The sequence below is a fragment of the Piliocolobus tephrosceles genome, chromosome 16 (genome assembly GCF_002776525.5).
Source record: "Piliocolobus tephrosceles isolate RC106 chromosome 16, ASM277652v3, whole genome shotgun sequence".
In the NCBI taxonomy this organism is placed as follows: Eukaryota; Metazoa; Chordata; class Mammalia; order Primates; family Cercopithecidae; genus Piliocolobus; species Piliocolobus tephrosceles.
The window spans coordinates 27,253,398-27,268,877 of NC_045449.1; the positions used below are offsets into that span (position 1 = coordinate 27,253,398).

Here is a 15,480-nt window from a genome sequence, read left to right on the forward strand (position 1 = left end):
CGAAGGAACCGGTAAAGAAAACCTCATTGGTTGGTAAACCCACATTTTTCTGGTTTTTAACCCTGGCAACTCCGCCTCTGGCCCTCCCTCCACTGGAAGTTTCCAAGCATCTGTTCCTGCTGCTGACTTTGCTCTGCTCCCCTGGGCTGTTGCCTGTATCAAGCCTTTCCTCCTTTCCTGGAACTTGCAATTCCACTAAATTTGTCATATGGCCTAGAAAAACTGTCAATTCTGGTGGGGTCGGGTTGATAATTCCTTGTTCTCCAGAAGGTACCCTTTTAAATTAAAAGGGTAGAAACTTCTGTAAGTCAAGAAAGGAAGTAGCCATTTCTTTTGACACTTGGTAGCATACCCACTGCCACTTTCTAGCATATTTTAAAATGAAAACTTCTTGGTGGTATATTGAAGAAATAAGACTTTGAAACGCTCTCTCCCCTGTTCAATTAATTTTGGGAAATCAAAAAGCACTTCCATTCCACATCCAGAAAATCTGATTTTGTTGAGGCAATTAAGAATATTACCCTTTTACTCTAGCAAAGTAACCCACGCAGAAGACTGAAAAAAATGAAAAGCAACAGTCCCTTAACCCACTGCTGGTTCTTTCATGCTTGCTTTAAATTGCTTCTACTTTTAGCTCTTTTTATGGTGAACTCCAAACACTAAATAACAGGCTTATATTGCCTTTCTGAATTTATCAACTTCAATTTATCTGAAATTATCAAATTGATATATATCCAATGACTTCCCTTTACAACAGATCTAGGTTCATATCACGAATAACCCCTGCTCTCCTCCTCACCTGTATTTTCATCAATAGTTGTATTACTTCTTGACCACATTAAATAATATATGTATTCTTTATTTTTGTTCCATCAACAAGAAACTCTCTCGGTATTCCCCATTTTCTAAGGTGTGGATGCCAGTATTTCCACCTTCCTTCCAGCACTTCTACTCCCCCTCGCCCACCTCCCGCCAGCTATACTTCTACACCAGAGGCTGAGGCAGCTTCCTTTGTGACATCTCCAACACTGATCTCTGGATTTTACCTCTCAAAGATGCTCCTTTCCCAGGTACCCCACTCTCAGCCACTGCTACTCCATCTACCCAGATGCTTCAGCCACAAACAAATCCTCTCTTTCCCTTTCGCCCACATAAGTCCTGTCATTTCCATGCCTAAAATGTTAGTACAAGCCACTGTCTTCTAATTTTAGGAACAGCCACCCTCTTGTCTTGCTATAATCCACCCTCCACAAAATGGCCAGAGTGATTTTTCAGAAATATAAGTCAGATCACGTCACTCTCTTTGCTAACAAATCTCTTATTAAAATCCCCTTATCATTATTCATGAGGCCTTCAATGATCTGGTCTGGGCGATCTCTCACTTCCATCTCCTATACTCTTCCCCTCATTCACTCTGCTAGAGCAACACAGGCCCTTATCGTTCCATGGTCACAAGCTAATTTCCATTTTAGGGCCTTTACTTTTCTGCTTGGCAACATCTCAGATCTCCTTCTTCTCGTCATTCAAATCCTAACTGAAGGGTCACTCTCTGACAGGCTTTCCATGTTAGCAAAAGCAACCTCTTCTCCCTAGCTATGCTCTTTCATGTTATACAATTTCAGCTTCTTCACAGCACTCCAGACATTACCTTATTTGTACTTGCTTGGCGTTCATACCCCTTTCTAGAATATGAGCCCTTTAAGAAATGTTTCGTTCACTGCCTATAGATTCCCAACCACCTTCTATGCGTGGCACATACAAGGCACTGAAAAAATATTGACTATTATCAACTCGGTGTTCTGTAGCCTTAATTAAGGATTTTTCTTTTTTTTTTTTAGACGGAGTCTCGCTCTGTTGCCCAGGCTGGAGTGCAGTGGCCGGATCTCAGCTCACTGCAAGCTCCACCCCCCGGGTTTACGCCATTCTCCTGCCTCAGCCTCCCGAGTAGCTGGGACTGCAGGCGCCCACCACCTCGCCCGGCTAGTTTTTTGTATTTTTTAGTAGAGACGAGGTTTCACCGTGTTAGCCAGGATGGTCTCGATCTCCTGACCTCGTGATCCGCCCGTCTTGGCCTCCCAAAGTGCTGGGATTATAGGCTTGAGCCACTGTGCCCGGCCTTAATTAAGGATTCTATACTTTGGTTAAGATTAATTCTAAAAGTTGGAAAATCAAAGAATGTTTTATTCCTGCAAACCTATAATTATTATTCACTATTTAAGTAATGTCCCCAAGTATGTTCTATTTTCTTTCTTGGAACTTACAATTGCTTTTTCTTTTCCATGGTCTAAAATTGAATAAAATCCCTTGAATCCCTGCATTTCATAGGTACCAATCATCAGAGTCCTGGGTCTTCTTGCTCTGTCAGTTGGTACCACAGCTGCCACTCAGGGACTTTATTTCTCTCTTGATTTGGATCTGCTACCTTTGGCTCTCATGTCTTCTTTCCTGTTTTATTACCTTACTTTGCTGGAATATATCCTCAGGAAACTTCATAGGAAAGGGTGTGTGTGAAAGGCTCTGACTGTGTTGTTGGTTTTTTTTTTTTTGAGGGAAGGTTTTGATCTGTTACCCAGGCTGGAGTGCTGTGGTGTGATCACTGCACACTGCAGCCTTGAACTCCTGGGCTCAAGCAATCCTTCCACCTCAGCCTCCTGAGGAGATGGGATGACAGGCATGTGCCACCACTTTCGGCTAATCTATTTTTTATTTTGTAGAGATAGGGCCTCCTTATATTCCCCAGGCTGGTCTTGAACTTCTGGCCTCAAGTGATCCTTCCACCTCAGTCTCCTAAAGTGCTGGGATCACAAGTGTGAGCCACTGTGCCCGGTCTCTGACCAAATTTTATCCCTTGTTTTTTTTTTTTTTTTAACTTTGTAACTGACCGTTACTTTGACTGGGAATAGAATTATAGGTGGACAATACTTATCTTTCCGTACTTTACAAAAGCTTCTCTTTTAGCATCTAGTATAAGTGAAGAGAGTTCACATACATGCACACAGTTGTATCATTACTGGCAAAGACTATCCAGATTGACGCACCCAAGATGAAATTTTGTAAAGCTAGCTAATTTAAATGAAGTGAGTTAGTTTGAATTATAGTATGTTGAGTAAAGAAATTCAGTTTTCTTTCTTTCAAATATAAATAGCGTCTCCACAAATTCTTCTCCAAATCAGGCTAATTGTCTTTCTGCAAGTCTTCTTTTCATAATCATTTTCTTAGTAAACTTCTTATTCACAGCATTGAGTTCTCCTTCATGCTGCCCAACACATTGTACTTGCTTTTCATTATTCTTTGAAAATTCAGTTTGGTAAGAAATAGTATCTTGCTTATTGCTCTATCTCTGGTATCTAACTTATCTTGAAAGACAGCCTGGCACTTCTGAGTGTGGGCTCACTATACAGATTGAGAAAATAAAAGTAAAGGCACACAAAGGTGAGGTGTAGCTGAAGTCCTCTCAAAGTCAAGAAGCACATCCCTGGCGAGCTGTTGAGGCTCCCTAGTCCTAACATCAAAACAGTGGTTTGCAGGGATCATGAGCTTTGAAGTCAGAAAAACTGGGTTTGAATCTGTCTGTGCTCGCCACTTGCTAGCTGTATGACCTTGGACAAATCATTTATAGGCTCTGAACTCCAGGTTTTTCATTTGTAAAATGAGGATAGATATGTCTACCTTGTAAGACAGTGACTTTGAAGGTTAAATAAGATAGTTTAGGTAAAGTTATTGACATAATTGTGGGAGCCAACAGGAAGTATCGGAAGTATTATTGTTATTAATAAAAGGAATGACATGTCGATATACAGAAATCAAACCTAAAGCACTAATTTTGATGAAAGAATCCCAAATTTATGTACTATTTCACATAATACTAAGTATGATAAAAACATTCTACAGTAAAATTCAAATAATTAGCAGGTATTTAAATAAGGGTCCTTTTGGCCCAGCCAAACGCTCTTCCTACTTTCCATAGTTCCAATCTGAGGACCTTTGATTTACCTTGTCTGTATATAGCTCAATCCATTAAAAAATCATTAGGCAGCAGCCTCAGGCTACAAAGTCTTACATTTGATTTCTTTTGTATCCTTTAATTTACTGATGAAAATTTTGAAAGAGTAAAATTGAAATTAGTGAGGCTTTATTGAAAGTTCATTACATCCACAATAAATTTTGCTTGGTTAAATAAAATTTTCCATGTGGTGTGATTACATAGTACAAGGAAAGAGATTTTCTGGGGTGACTTACGCATACCCATCTTATTATCTCAGTTCTATCAGATGCATAGTGAGTTCTCTATCTGCTCCAGTTTCCATCTTATGCAGCGAATCCCGTGGACTTCACTCCCCATTCCCTCTGGGGTGTGTTGCTCCTAACTTTGTTTTCACTCCATTATCTTTTAATGGCTCTTGTTTCTTCTCTTTGGAGTTTGCCTGGATCCTGACCGTCAGAGAGATGACTGCTGGATTGATGGGTCAGAAATACATTCATCATATAGACTCCAGAATCACCAAGATTATTCTGTGCTCAACTACCTGTAGTGGCAATCAACCTGCAGAGGCTAGCGTTCCATGGCCACAGAAAAGGAAACACTGGCTTTTAAAAGGTAGCTTCCTAGTATGCTTGTTGTCGAGGGAGCATCTTTTTGTTTTGGTGTGTTTCAATCAATGCCCTCATCTAAGAGATGTGACAACAGTGAAGGTGCAAAACCACAGGAACCTCAAAACCACTAAAAGCTGTATATTTGACTCCTTTTACCTATAAAAGGGAATCCATTAGTAGACTTCAAGAACAAAATCAGAGTAAAATTAGTTCACTCTTAGGTAGATCAGGGGTGAGTCAGGAGAATAAAGAGGAAGCATGTCAAAATATCTATTATCCCAAAGAACTTTGGAGAACTTGCAAGCCTGCTACTCTGCCCCACTTGCTATTTAGGTTCCAAGCACTATGACTGATGGCAAGTTTGTAAACTACAAGGTTTTATATTTAAAGGAACCTGGGTCTCCTGACCTTATTTCTCTAAGATAGAAGCAACAAAAGACAGCATATTTAGGAATCTGCATTCGAGTCAACTACCAAGGCTTTCTGAGGACAATTGTGACTATCTAACTGTAATCTGTTATAAAAGGATGGTGAAAAGATTTTTAAAGCAGTACAAAATTCTAAAGAGAATTCTGTAATACATATCCATAATGTATCACATACTATTCAGGATATCAAAATAACCTTAATTTTACTAAATGATATGATGGTAGTCCATGTGCCTAAGAAATGTGTTTCTGTGGTAACATTCATATTTTGTTAATCTAATATCAGCTTTGATTTACTACTGCCTCTTTTTAAAAAGGGTCACTTATTTATGAATGAATGAATGAGACAAGGTCTTGCTCTGTCACCCAGGCTGAAGTGCAGTGGCATGATCATGGTTCATGGCAGCCTTGACCTTCCCAGGTTTAAGCGATCCTCTCACATCAGGCTCTCAAGTAGATAGGACTGCAGGCACATACCACCATGCCCAGCTAATTTTTTACTTTTAAATTTTTATTTATCTTTTTTTTTCAAACAGAGATGGGTTCTTGCTTTGTTGCCCAGGCTGCTCTTGAACTCCTGGGCTCAAACGATCTTCCTGCTCTGGCCTCCCAAAGTGCTAGGATTAAAAGGGTGAGGTAGGCCGGGGACGGTGGCTCACACCTGTAATCCTAGCACTTTGGGAGGCTGAGGCGGGTAGACTGCCTGAGCTCAGGAGTTTGAGACCAGACTGGGCAACAGGATGAAACCCCATCTTTACTACAATACAAAAAAATTAGCTGGGCATGGCGGTGGGAGCCTGTAATGCCAGCTACTCGGGAGGGTGAGACAGGAGAATCACTGGAACCCAGGAGGCGGAGGTTGCAGTGAGCTGAGATCGCGCCATTGCACTCCAGCCTGGGCGACAGAGACTCAGTATCAGAAAAAAAAAAAAAAAAAAAAAAAAAGCGTGAGGTACCATGCCTGGCCTAATTTTTTATTTTGTATTTTTTGTAGAGACTGGGTCTTGGCAGGGCTGGTCATGAACTCCTGGGTTCAAGTGATCCTCCCACCTCAGCCTCCCAAAGTGCTGGGACTATAGGTGTGAGCCACCACACCCGGCCAGGATAAGTGATTTAGAACAGAGATAATATATAGTGTCTAATGATTAATCAACATTTGTCAGGTGTTGAGATGTTTACTTTCATACCTTTCCTTTTGCTGAAAGGTTTGAGTTCTGCTCTTCTGAACAGATGGCTATCATTTAACTAACAGCAATACTGAGTTTACTTACTAAGGACTCATAGTCTAGTCACAAAAAAATGAATGTGATTTAGCTTTCACTAGTAAGAGTTGAAAATAGAGCCTAAGTAAGAATCCAACAGACAGAACTTTCAAGATTCAGAAACATGTATATATATATTTTTTCTTTTGAGACAGAGTCTCGCTCTGTCACCCAGGCTGGAGTGCAGTGGCACGATCTCGGCTCACTGCAAGCCCCGCCTCCCGGGTTCACGCCATTCTCCTGCCTCAGTCTTCCGAGTAGCTGGGACTACAGGCGCCTGCCACCACGCCTGGCTAATTTTTTGTATTTTTAGTAGAGACAGGGTTTCATTGTGTTAGCCAGGATAGTCTTGATCTCCTGACATCGTGATCCGCCCATCTCGGCCTCCCCAAAGGGCTGGGATTACAGGCGTGAGCCACCGCGCCCAGGCCTCAGAAACATATTTCAAAGAGACCTTAGAGGTAGCTATCAGAATGCCCAGGTTTATAAAACATAAGAGATGGCTGCCACAAACTGTATATAAGAGGGTAGCAGAATATGGCTTTGAAACCTCATATACACAAATTATGTGGTAAAAATATTTCCCTTTGTTAATGGTCCTAAGTTCTTTTATTCAACCCATATGAGAGGTCCAATAACTTGCCATCAAATCATAGAGGGTCACATAGGCAGTGGCCCCAAGGGGCATGGCATATCAGATTCCCTGTGTGTATAAGGTTAGGAAACTACACTCTGTCTTCTCAGGATCATACACCCACATTTACAAGGTTACTACTTTCACCTGATAGCAGAATAATAACTTCAGAATCCTGCTCATCTGGGAATCAGCATTAGCTGGCCGAGTTTAGGATATACCCACAATTAGATTTTCAGGTTTTCACCTACAGAACAGATCCTCGGAACTGGGTTTCTTGAACTTGTACAGTATGAAAAATTAAGCCTTTGAGTTTGAAATGACAGAATTTGTAATAGAAAGAGATAATATTCTAAAGATCAGATAATACTTCCATTTAATCTTTTTATTAATTTTAGCATGCAATGTGGCTTTTACCCTCAATGCTTTTACCAAAGGTGCTTTCAAAGGTCACCAAATCAAATGGACTGCTCTAGGGGAAGGCCTCCTTTACTGCAGAGGCATCTGACCTCGCTGTCTTCTTTCTGGGAGAGCACTTCCCCTAAGTCTCCTCCTACCCTTTGGCCTCCCATTTATTACATGTACGAGGTGCCTAGGGGTCCATCCTGGCCCCTCTTTTCACTCTACATGTTTCCTTGGTGACTTCTTCCTGCTTTGGCATAACTTCAGACTCATTTACATTCCCTTCAAGTTCCTTGACAATCTGGTCATATCTACAAACCGTTTTGGTAGTTCCTGCCACTCCCCTCAACACAATCTCTGATCTTGCCACGCGGGACTACTTGCTGTTTTCAGAACAGTGGCAATGTTTTTTCTTTTTCCTTTTCTTTTCCCTTTTTCTTTTTTTGAGATAGGGTCTTGCTCTGTCACCCAGGCTAGAGTGCAGTGGCATGATCACATTTCACTGCAGCCTCAGCCTCCTGGGCAATCCTTCCCTGCCTCAGCCTCCCAAGTAGCTGGGACTACAGGTATGTGTCACTATACCCAGGTAATTTAAATTTAAATTTTTTTTTTTTGCAGAGACAGGGTCTCACCATGTTGCTCAGGCTGATCTCAAACTGCTGGGCTCAAGTGATCCTCCTGCCTTGGTCTCCCAAAGTGCTGGGACTACAGGCATGAACAACCACGTCCAGCCCAGTGTATTTTCAAATAGTTCCTTTATGTATTTGTTTGTGCTGTTTTCGTATCTACACAAAATTCATGGCCCTGTCTCACCTGAACATCCCTTCCTATACTCCAGATCCTAGTCACTTTTATTAAGGCATGCTTTATTAAGGCATCACTGACATACAATAAAGTCCATATAATTAAGGTATACAATTTGACATGTTTTGAGATATATATTATACCTGTGAAACCATCATTGCACTCATACTGTCCATTACTCCCCAAAGGTTTCTTGTGCTGCTTTGTAATTCCTACTTCCTGCCCTTCCCTATCCACTGTCCGACCCCTGACAACGACTGAACTGCTTCCTGCTCCTATAGTTTGTATTTTCCAGAGTTGTATATAAACGGATACACTTTTCAGGTTGGCTTCTTTCACCAAGCAAAATTATTTTGAAATTCATCCATGTTGTAGTGTGTATCAATAGCTCATTGTTTTTATTACCAAGTAGTAGTTCACTGTATGGATATAATACAGTTTGTTTATCCATCATTCCAATGCTAATGGACATTTGGGTTATTCCCAGTTTTTGGCTATTACAAATAATTTGATATTAACATTTATGTTATGTCTTTATATGGATAAATATGTTCACTTCTCCTAGATAAATATCTAGGATTGGAGTGGCTGGAATATGTGGCAGGGATATGGTTAGCTTAAAACACTGTCAAACTGTTCCCACCATGATAATATAAAATGGCAATACAAATTATTCAATTAATACAATTATCTAAAATGGACAAACCAGTTATCCTATGCAATAGAGTTAAATTCTCTCTTAAGGGGAAAGCATTCAGTCTTTCAACATTAAATATGATATTTGCTTTAGATTTTTTCATAGATGCATTTTTTTTTTTTTCTTACCAGAAATGGATGTTGGATTTTAAATGCTTTTTCTACAACCACTGAGATGATTTTTTTTTTCAGGTTGTTTATTTGGTGAATTTCATATATTGATTATTGGATGTTAAACCAACCTTGCATGCCTGGGATAAATTCCACTTGGTCACAATGTATTATCCTTCTTATATACTGTTGGATTAGTTATTTTATAAAATGCTGAATTGGATGCACTAAATTTTGCTTATAATTCTTACATCTATGCTCCTAATGGACATTGGTCTGTAGTTTTCTTTTCTTGTATTATCTTCATTTGGTTTGGTATCAGGGGAAGACTCGCCTCAGAATGAGCTGGAAAGCATTATCTCCTTTTTAATTTTCTGGAAGAGTTTGTGTAGAACTGGTGTTATTTCTTAAATCTACAGTAGAACTCCCCAGTAAAGGCATCTGGATCTGGAGTTTCCCTTGTGGAAAGGTTTTAACTATGAATTAAATTTCTTTAATATACATAGAGCTATTCAGGTTATCTATTTCTTCTTGTATGAGTTTTGGTAGTTTGTGTCTTTCAAGGAGTCTATTTAATCTAAGCCGTCAAATTTACTGGCATAAAGTTGTATAACATTCTTTTGTTACGCGGTTAATATCAATAGAATTTGTACTGATGTCACATTTTTCACGTTGATATTGGGAATTTGTGTCTTCTGCTTTTCCTCATCAGTCCTACTAGATGTGTATCAATTTTATTTTGGTACTATTGATGTTTGCTATTGTTTTTCTGATTTTCATTTCATTGGTTTCTGTTCTGAACTTTATTCCGCATTCTTTGGTTTAATTTGCTTTTATTTTTCTAGTCCCTCCCTCCCTCCCTCCCTTTTCCTTTTCTCTCTCTCTTCCTTCCTTCCTCTCTCTCTCTCTCCCCCGCATTCCCCCCATCTCTTTTTTTTTTTTCCCCGACAGGGCCTCACTCTGGCTGCCCTGGCTAGAGTGCAGTGGCTCAATCCTGGCTCACTGTAGCTTCAACCTCCTGGGCTCAGGTGTTTCTCCCACCTCAGCCTCCCAACTAGCTGGGAATACAGGTGCATGCCACCATACCTGGCTAATGTGTGTGTGTGTGTGTGTTTTGAGATGGAATCTTGCTCTGTCACCCAAGCTGGAGTGTAGTGTAGCGATCTTGGCTCACTGCAACCTCTGCTCCCAGTTTCAAGTAATTCTCTGGCCTCAGCCTCTGAGTAGTTGGGACTATAGGTGTACACCACCACACTTGACTAATTTTTGTATTTTTAGTAGAGATGGGGTTTCATCATGTTGGCCAGGCTGTTCTTGAACTCCTGACCTGTTTTGGACAGGTGATCTGCCTGCCTCAGCCTCCTCCCAAAGTGCTGAGATTACAGGCATGAGGCACCATGGCTGACTGATTTTTTTGTAATTTTTTACTAGAGATGGAGTTTCACCATGTTGGCCAGGCTGGTCTTGAACTCCTGACCTGTCTTGGACAGGTGATCTGCCGCCTCAGCCTCCTCCCAAAGTGCCGAGATTACAGGCATGAGGCACCATGGCTGGCTGATTTTTTTTGTAATTTTTTAGTAGAGATGGGGTTTCACCATGTTGCCCAGGCTGGTCTCAAACTCCTAGACTCAAGCAATCCACCTGCCTTGGCTTCCCAAATTGCTGGGATACAGGCATGAGCCACCATGCCTGGCTTTTTCTAGTTTCTTGACATAAAAGCCAAGGGCACTGACATGAGACTTTTCTTTTAAAATCTATGCATTTTAGAAGAAAAGCATTTTATTGTCCTATATCTTTCTATAAAAAGTACTGCTTCAGCAGCATTACATTCATTTTGAAATGTTATTGCTTTCATATTCATGAAGTTCAAAATACTAATGTCTCTTAATTTCCCCTTTGACCTATAAGTTACTTTGGAGTGTGTTATTTGGCTCCCAATTATTTAGGAATTTTTCCAGGGATCTTTTTGCTATTGATTTCTAATTTTGTTTCATTATGGCAGAGATTTTGAATGCTTTTATATAATATTTACTGTAACTGTGACATGACCCAGAATATGGTCTATTCTGGCAAATATGCACTTGAAAAGAATGTGTGTTCTGATGCTGTTAGGCAGAATGTTTTATAAATGGTAACTAGTTCAACTCAGTTGATAGTGTTCACATTTTCTATATGCTTACTGATTTTCTATTGACTTGTTCTATCAATTATGGAGACATTTGTCCATTTTTCCTTGTTGTTTGTTTTTTGCTTTATATATTTTCAAATTCTTTTAGGGCCATATATATTTAAGTTTGCTATGTTCTCTTCATGAATTGATCCACATTACTTTTACTATTATTTTTAAAACAGATAATTGTTTTTTAAAAAGATTTAAACAACAAGGAAAAAAATCTTACAATTTGCTTGTGTAGCTATTATTTCTAGTGCTCTTCCGTCACTTTTGGAGATCTATATTTCCATGTGGTTTTTTTTTTTTTTTTGAGATGGAGTCTCGCTCTGTCACCCAGGCTGGAGTGCAGTGGCCGGATCTCAGCTCACTGCAAGCTCCGCCTCCCGGGTTCACGCCATTCTCCTGCCTCAGCCTCCCGAGCAGCTGGGACCACAAGCGCCCGCCATCTCGCCCGAATAGGTTTTTTTTTTTTTTTTAGTAGAGAGGGAGTGTCACCGTGTTAGCCAGGATGGTCTCGATCTCCTGACCTTGTGATCCGCCCGTCTCGGCCTCCCAAAGTGCTGGGATTACAGGCTTGAGCCACCGCGCCCGGTCTATTTTTATTCTTTCTGAAGGACTTTAACATCTCTTCTACTGTGAGTCTTCTGGGAATAAACTGTTTTATCTTTCTTGTGTCTGAAAAATCTTTTAATTCACCTTTGTTTTGGAAAGCTATTTTTGTTTGGTATGAAATTGTAGGTAGAGGGGGTTTTCCTTCAGTACTTTAAAGATGTTTCTCTACTGCCCTCTTGCTTGCATTGTCTCCAACGAGAAATCTGCTGTCATCTTACCTTTATTCCTGCGTATATAATGTGTCTTTTTCCTCTGGCAATGTTTATCACCGGTTTGAGCAATTTGATTGTGATATGCCTTAGTGTAGCTTTCTTCATTTTTTTTTTTTTTTTTTTTTTTTTTGGTGCCTAGGGTTCTTTGATTGTTTTTTTTTTTTTTTCACATGGAGTCTTGCTCTGTCACCCAGGCTGGAGTGCAGTGGTGTAATCTCGGCTCACTGCAAGCTCTGCCTCCTGGGTTCATGCCATTCTCCTGCCTCAGCCTCCCGAGTAGCTGGGACTACAGGCGCCCACCACCATGCCCAGCTAATTTTTTTTGTATTTTTAGTAGAGACGGGGTTTCACCATGTTAGCCAGGATGGTCTCGATCTCCTGACCTTGTGATCCACTTGACTCAGCCTCCCAAAGTGCTGGGATTACAGGCGTGAGCCACCATGCCTGGCCTCATTGACTTCTTGGATCTGAGGATTTATACAGTTTTCATCAAATTTGGAAAAATTTCAGCCATTATTTCTTCAAGTATTTTTTCTGTCCTCCTCCTTTCTTCGGGTACTTCGCTTACTACTCCTTTATATATTAGGTCACTTGAAGTTATCCCACAGTTCCCTGATGATTTATTCATTTTTTGAAATTTTACCTTTTCTTTGTGCTTCATTTTGGATAATTTCTATTGCTATGTTTTAAAATTCACCAATTTTTACTTCTGTAATATCTAATGTGTTGTTACTCCCAGCCACTGTAGTTTAATATCAGACATCATAGTTTTCATTTCTAGAAGTTTGAGTCTTTTTCTTTGTTTGTTCTTTCTTGTTTTTGAGGCAAAGTCTTGATCTGTCACCCAGGCTGGAGTACAGTGGCACAATCATGGCTCACTGCATCCTCAACCTCCTGGGCTCAAGTGATCTGCCTGCACCAGCCTCACAAAGTGTTTGGATTACAGGCATGTGCCACGTGCCCTGCTGATTTGGGTATTTTTTGATATCTTGCACACCTTTAATTTTTGTTAAAACACAGTTATAATAATTATTTTAATGTCATTATTGGTGATTTCTAACATCTGTGGCAGTTCTGTGCTGGCCTCGAACTCCTGGGCTCAAGGAGTCCTCCAGCCTCAGCCTCTCAAAGTGCCAGGATTACAGGCGTGAGCCACCATGTCCAGCTGTGTCCTACTTTTTAGGGACTGTCTTTGTTCTAGTATCCAGAACAAATACTACCTATTTTTTTATGACATTTTTCCCAAATCTCACTTCTGTCTAAAGATGTACTTTTACCTCTGTGCTTTAAACCACTTTCTTCATACTTCTACAAACTTATTACACATTATACATTTGTTTCCCTTGATAAGGCAGTAACTTATGGCAGGAGGTTGGTCTTTGCATCCTTGTGCCTAAAATGTCTGATATGTGACTGAGCCTCAAGAAATAGATTTTTCTGGTTTCTATGATGCTGGCCAACCAACATTGACTTTTATGTTATTCTTTTACCATCTTAACTATTTTCAAGTATACAGTTCAGTAGTAATAACCATATTTCCACTGCCACTGTTGTGAAATAGATCTTCAGAACTTTTTTTTTTTTTTTTTGAGCCAGGGTCTCACAGTCATCCAGGCTGGACTAGCTCACTGCAGCCTTGACCTCCTGGCCTCAAGTGATCCTCCTGCCTGCCTCAGCCTTTGCAGTTGGAGTAGTGGTACTACAGGTGCATGCCACCACGACCTGCTAATTTTCAAATTTTTTTGAAGAGACAGAGTCTTGCCATGTTGTTCAACCCAGTCTCAAACTCCTGATCCTCTTGCCGCAGCCTACCAAAGTGCTGGAATTACAGGCATGAGCCACAGCACCTGGCCCAGAACTTTTTCATCTTGTAAAAAGAAATATATATTTTAAAGGAAAGAACAAATTTGGAGCTGCCTTTTGATAAACTATGGAACAAAAAAATGTTGATCTGCTCAAAGGCCTATAGCTAGCTGGTGGCAGAGTTAAGACTAGAAGCCACATTGTCTGTTTCCTGTCAAATACTCATTCCTAATAGGTGTGTTAATTCAAAGCATATGCCAAGCAGAGAAGGCCAAGAATTTCTATGCATCAAAGCCTCAGATGTGGAAAGTTACTAATTCTGATGGCAAAATTTAGCTACACTGGGCTTGGGTTGTTTTCATTTGTCTTGGTTAGCAAGAAATATAATATTCTTTAACAAATTGTTCTCTCATTTTTTCCCTTTTTTCTGACAAGGAGTTCTCTGAATCATTCTGTAAGGCTGCTTTCCTTTTCCATTTTATATCTAAATTTCGTTTTTTCTTATACCCTCAGATTCTTTTCATTTTGTAAATGATATTCTAAGCCTGGTATCTTTCCTCCTAAGACCAGATATAACTCTTTGCTTCATTTAGTAATGATTCTGTCTTGCCAGCGATGGTTGCATGGATTGAGCTGATTTTTTCCATTATGAAAATGTTATGTGAATTTACTGGCTACTAGTTGCTTTGTTTCTGGAAGAAAGGGCAGTCTGGCCAGGCGCGGTAGCTCACGCCTGCAATCCCAGCACTTTGAGAGGCTGAGGTGGGAGGATCACCTGAGGTCAGGAGTTTGAGACCAGTCTGGCCTACATGGTGAAACCTTATATCTACTAAAAATACAAAAATTAGCCAGGTGTGGTAGCAGGTGCCTGTAATCCCAGCTAGTCAGGAGGCTGAGGCAAGGGAATCTTTTGAACATGGGAGGCGGAGGTTGCAGTGGGCTGAGATCACGCCACTGCACTCCAATCTGGGCAAGAGAGCAAGAATCTGTCTCAAAAAAAAAGGAAGGGCAGTCTAAAATAGTCTCATATTAATGTTTAAATAATTTTTTTCTAGTTATACAATTAATACATAACAATTATAGGAAATTCAATATTCCATATTTTTTTTGAGACAGCTAAAGACCAAAAATAAAAAACATTAAGTGCAAAAAACTTTTTTTTTTTTTTAACCATAAATATCATTTCGGCTACTTCTTTCAATTTCAAATATTGAAGAAAAGGAGGCTTAGAATAATTTCTCTACGTGTCAAAGAGAAGTTAAAGGAAGCAATTGCTATTACCTTTTTAAGAAAGGTTAGAGGATGGTCTTTGAATTCAATCGAACAAACCTTTCCTCATTAAATAGAGAAGTCTGGGATTTGCAGAGGATCTGGTAAGGAATGCATGCCATGGGGAAACACCTGAGCAAACCATAGGAATTCGTTTGCTGAGCCTTTGTCCGTGTTCTAAGCTCCAGAAAATACTATGTTCCTTACCCTCTGAAAATTCAGGGGGGTCGGGTGCGGTGGCACACGCCTGTAATCCCAGCACTTTGGGAGGCCGAGATGGGTGGATCATGAGGTCAGGAGATTGAGACCATCCTGGCTAACATGGTGAAACCCCACCTCCACTACAAATACAAAAATTAGCCGGGCGTGGTGGTGGGCGCCTGTAGTCCCAGCTACATGGGAGGCTGAGGCAGGAGAATGGCGTGAACCCGGGAGGTGGAGCCTGCAGTGAGCCGAGATCGCACCACTGCACTGCACTCCA

General features: G+C 40.4%; 1 protein-coding gene across 3 annotated transcripts in view; it reads right to left on the reverse strand.

Moving 5' to 3' along the window:
* The window catches only part of MYO1D (myosin ID), a 379,960-nt gene that overhangs the window by 78,737 nt on the left and 285,743 nt on the right, over window positions 1–15,480 (reverse strand). Inside the window, exon 22 of one of the 3 annotated variants that reach the window (XM_023182886.3) lies at window positions 2,852–4,450. The exons of 1 other annotated variant lie outside the window; for it this stretch is intronic. In XM_023182886.3, the coding sequence (XP_023038654.1) occupies window positions 4,384–4,450 (67 nt within the window). In that variant the 3' untranslated portion in view covers window positions 2,852–4,383. Of the gene's footprint in view, window positions 1–2,851; window positions 4,454–15,480 lie in introns of those variants that run through there. One more of the 3 variants, XM_023182885.3, reaches the window with a different exon arrangement.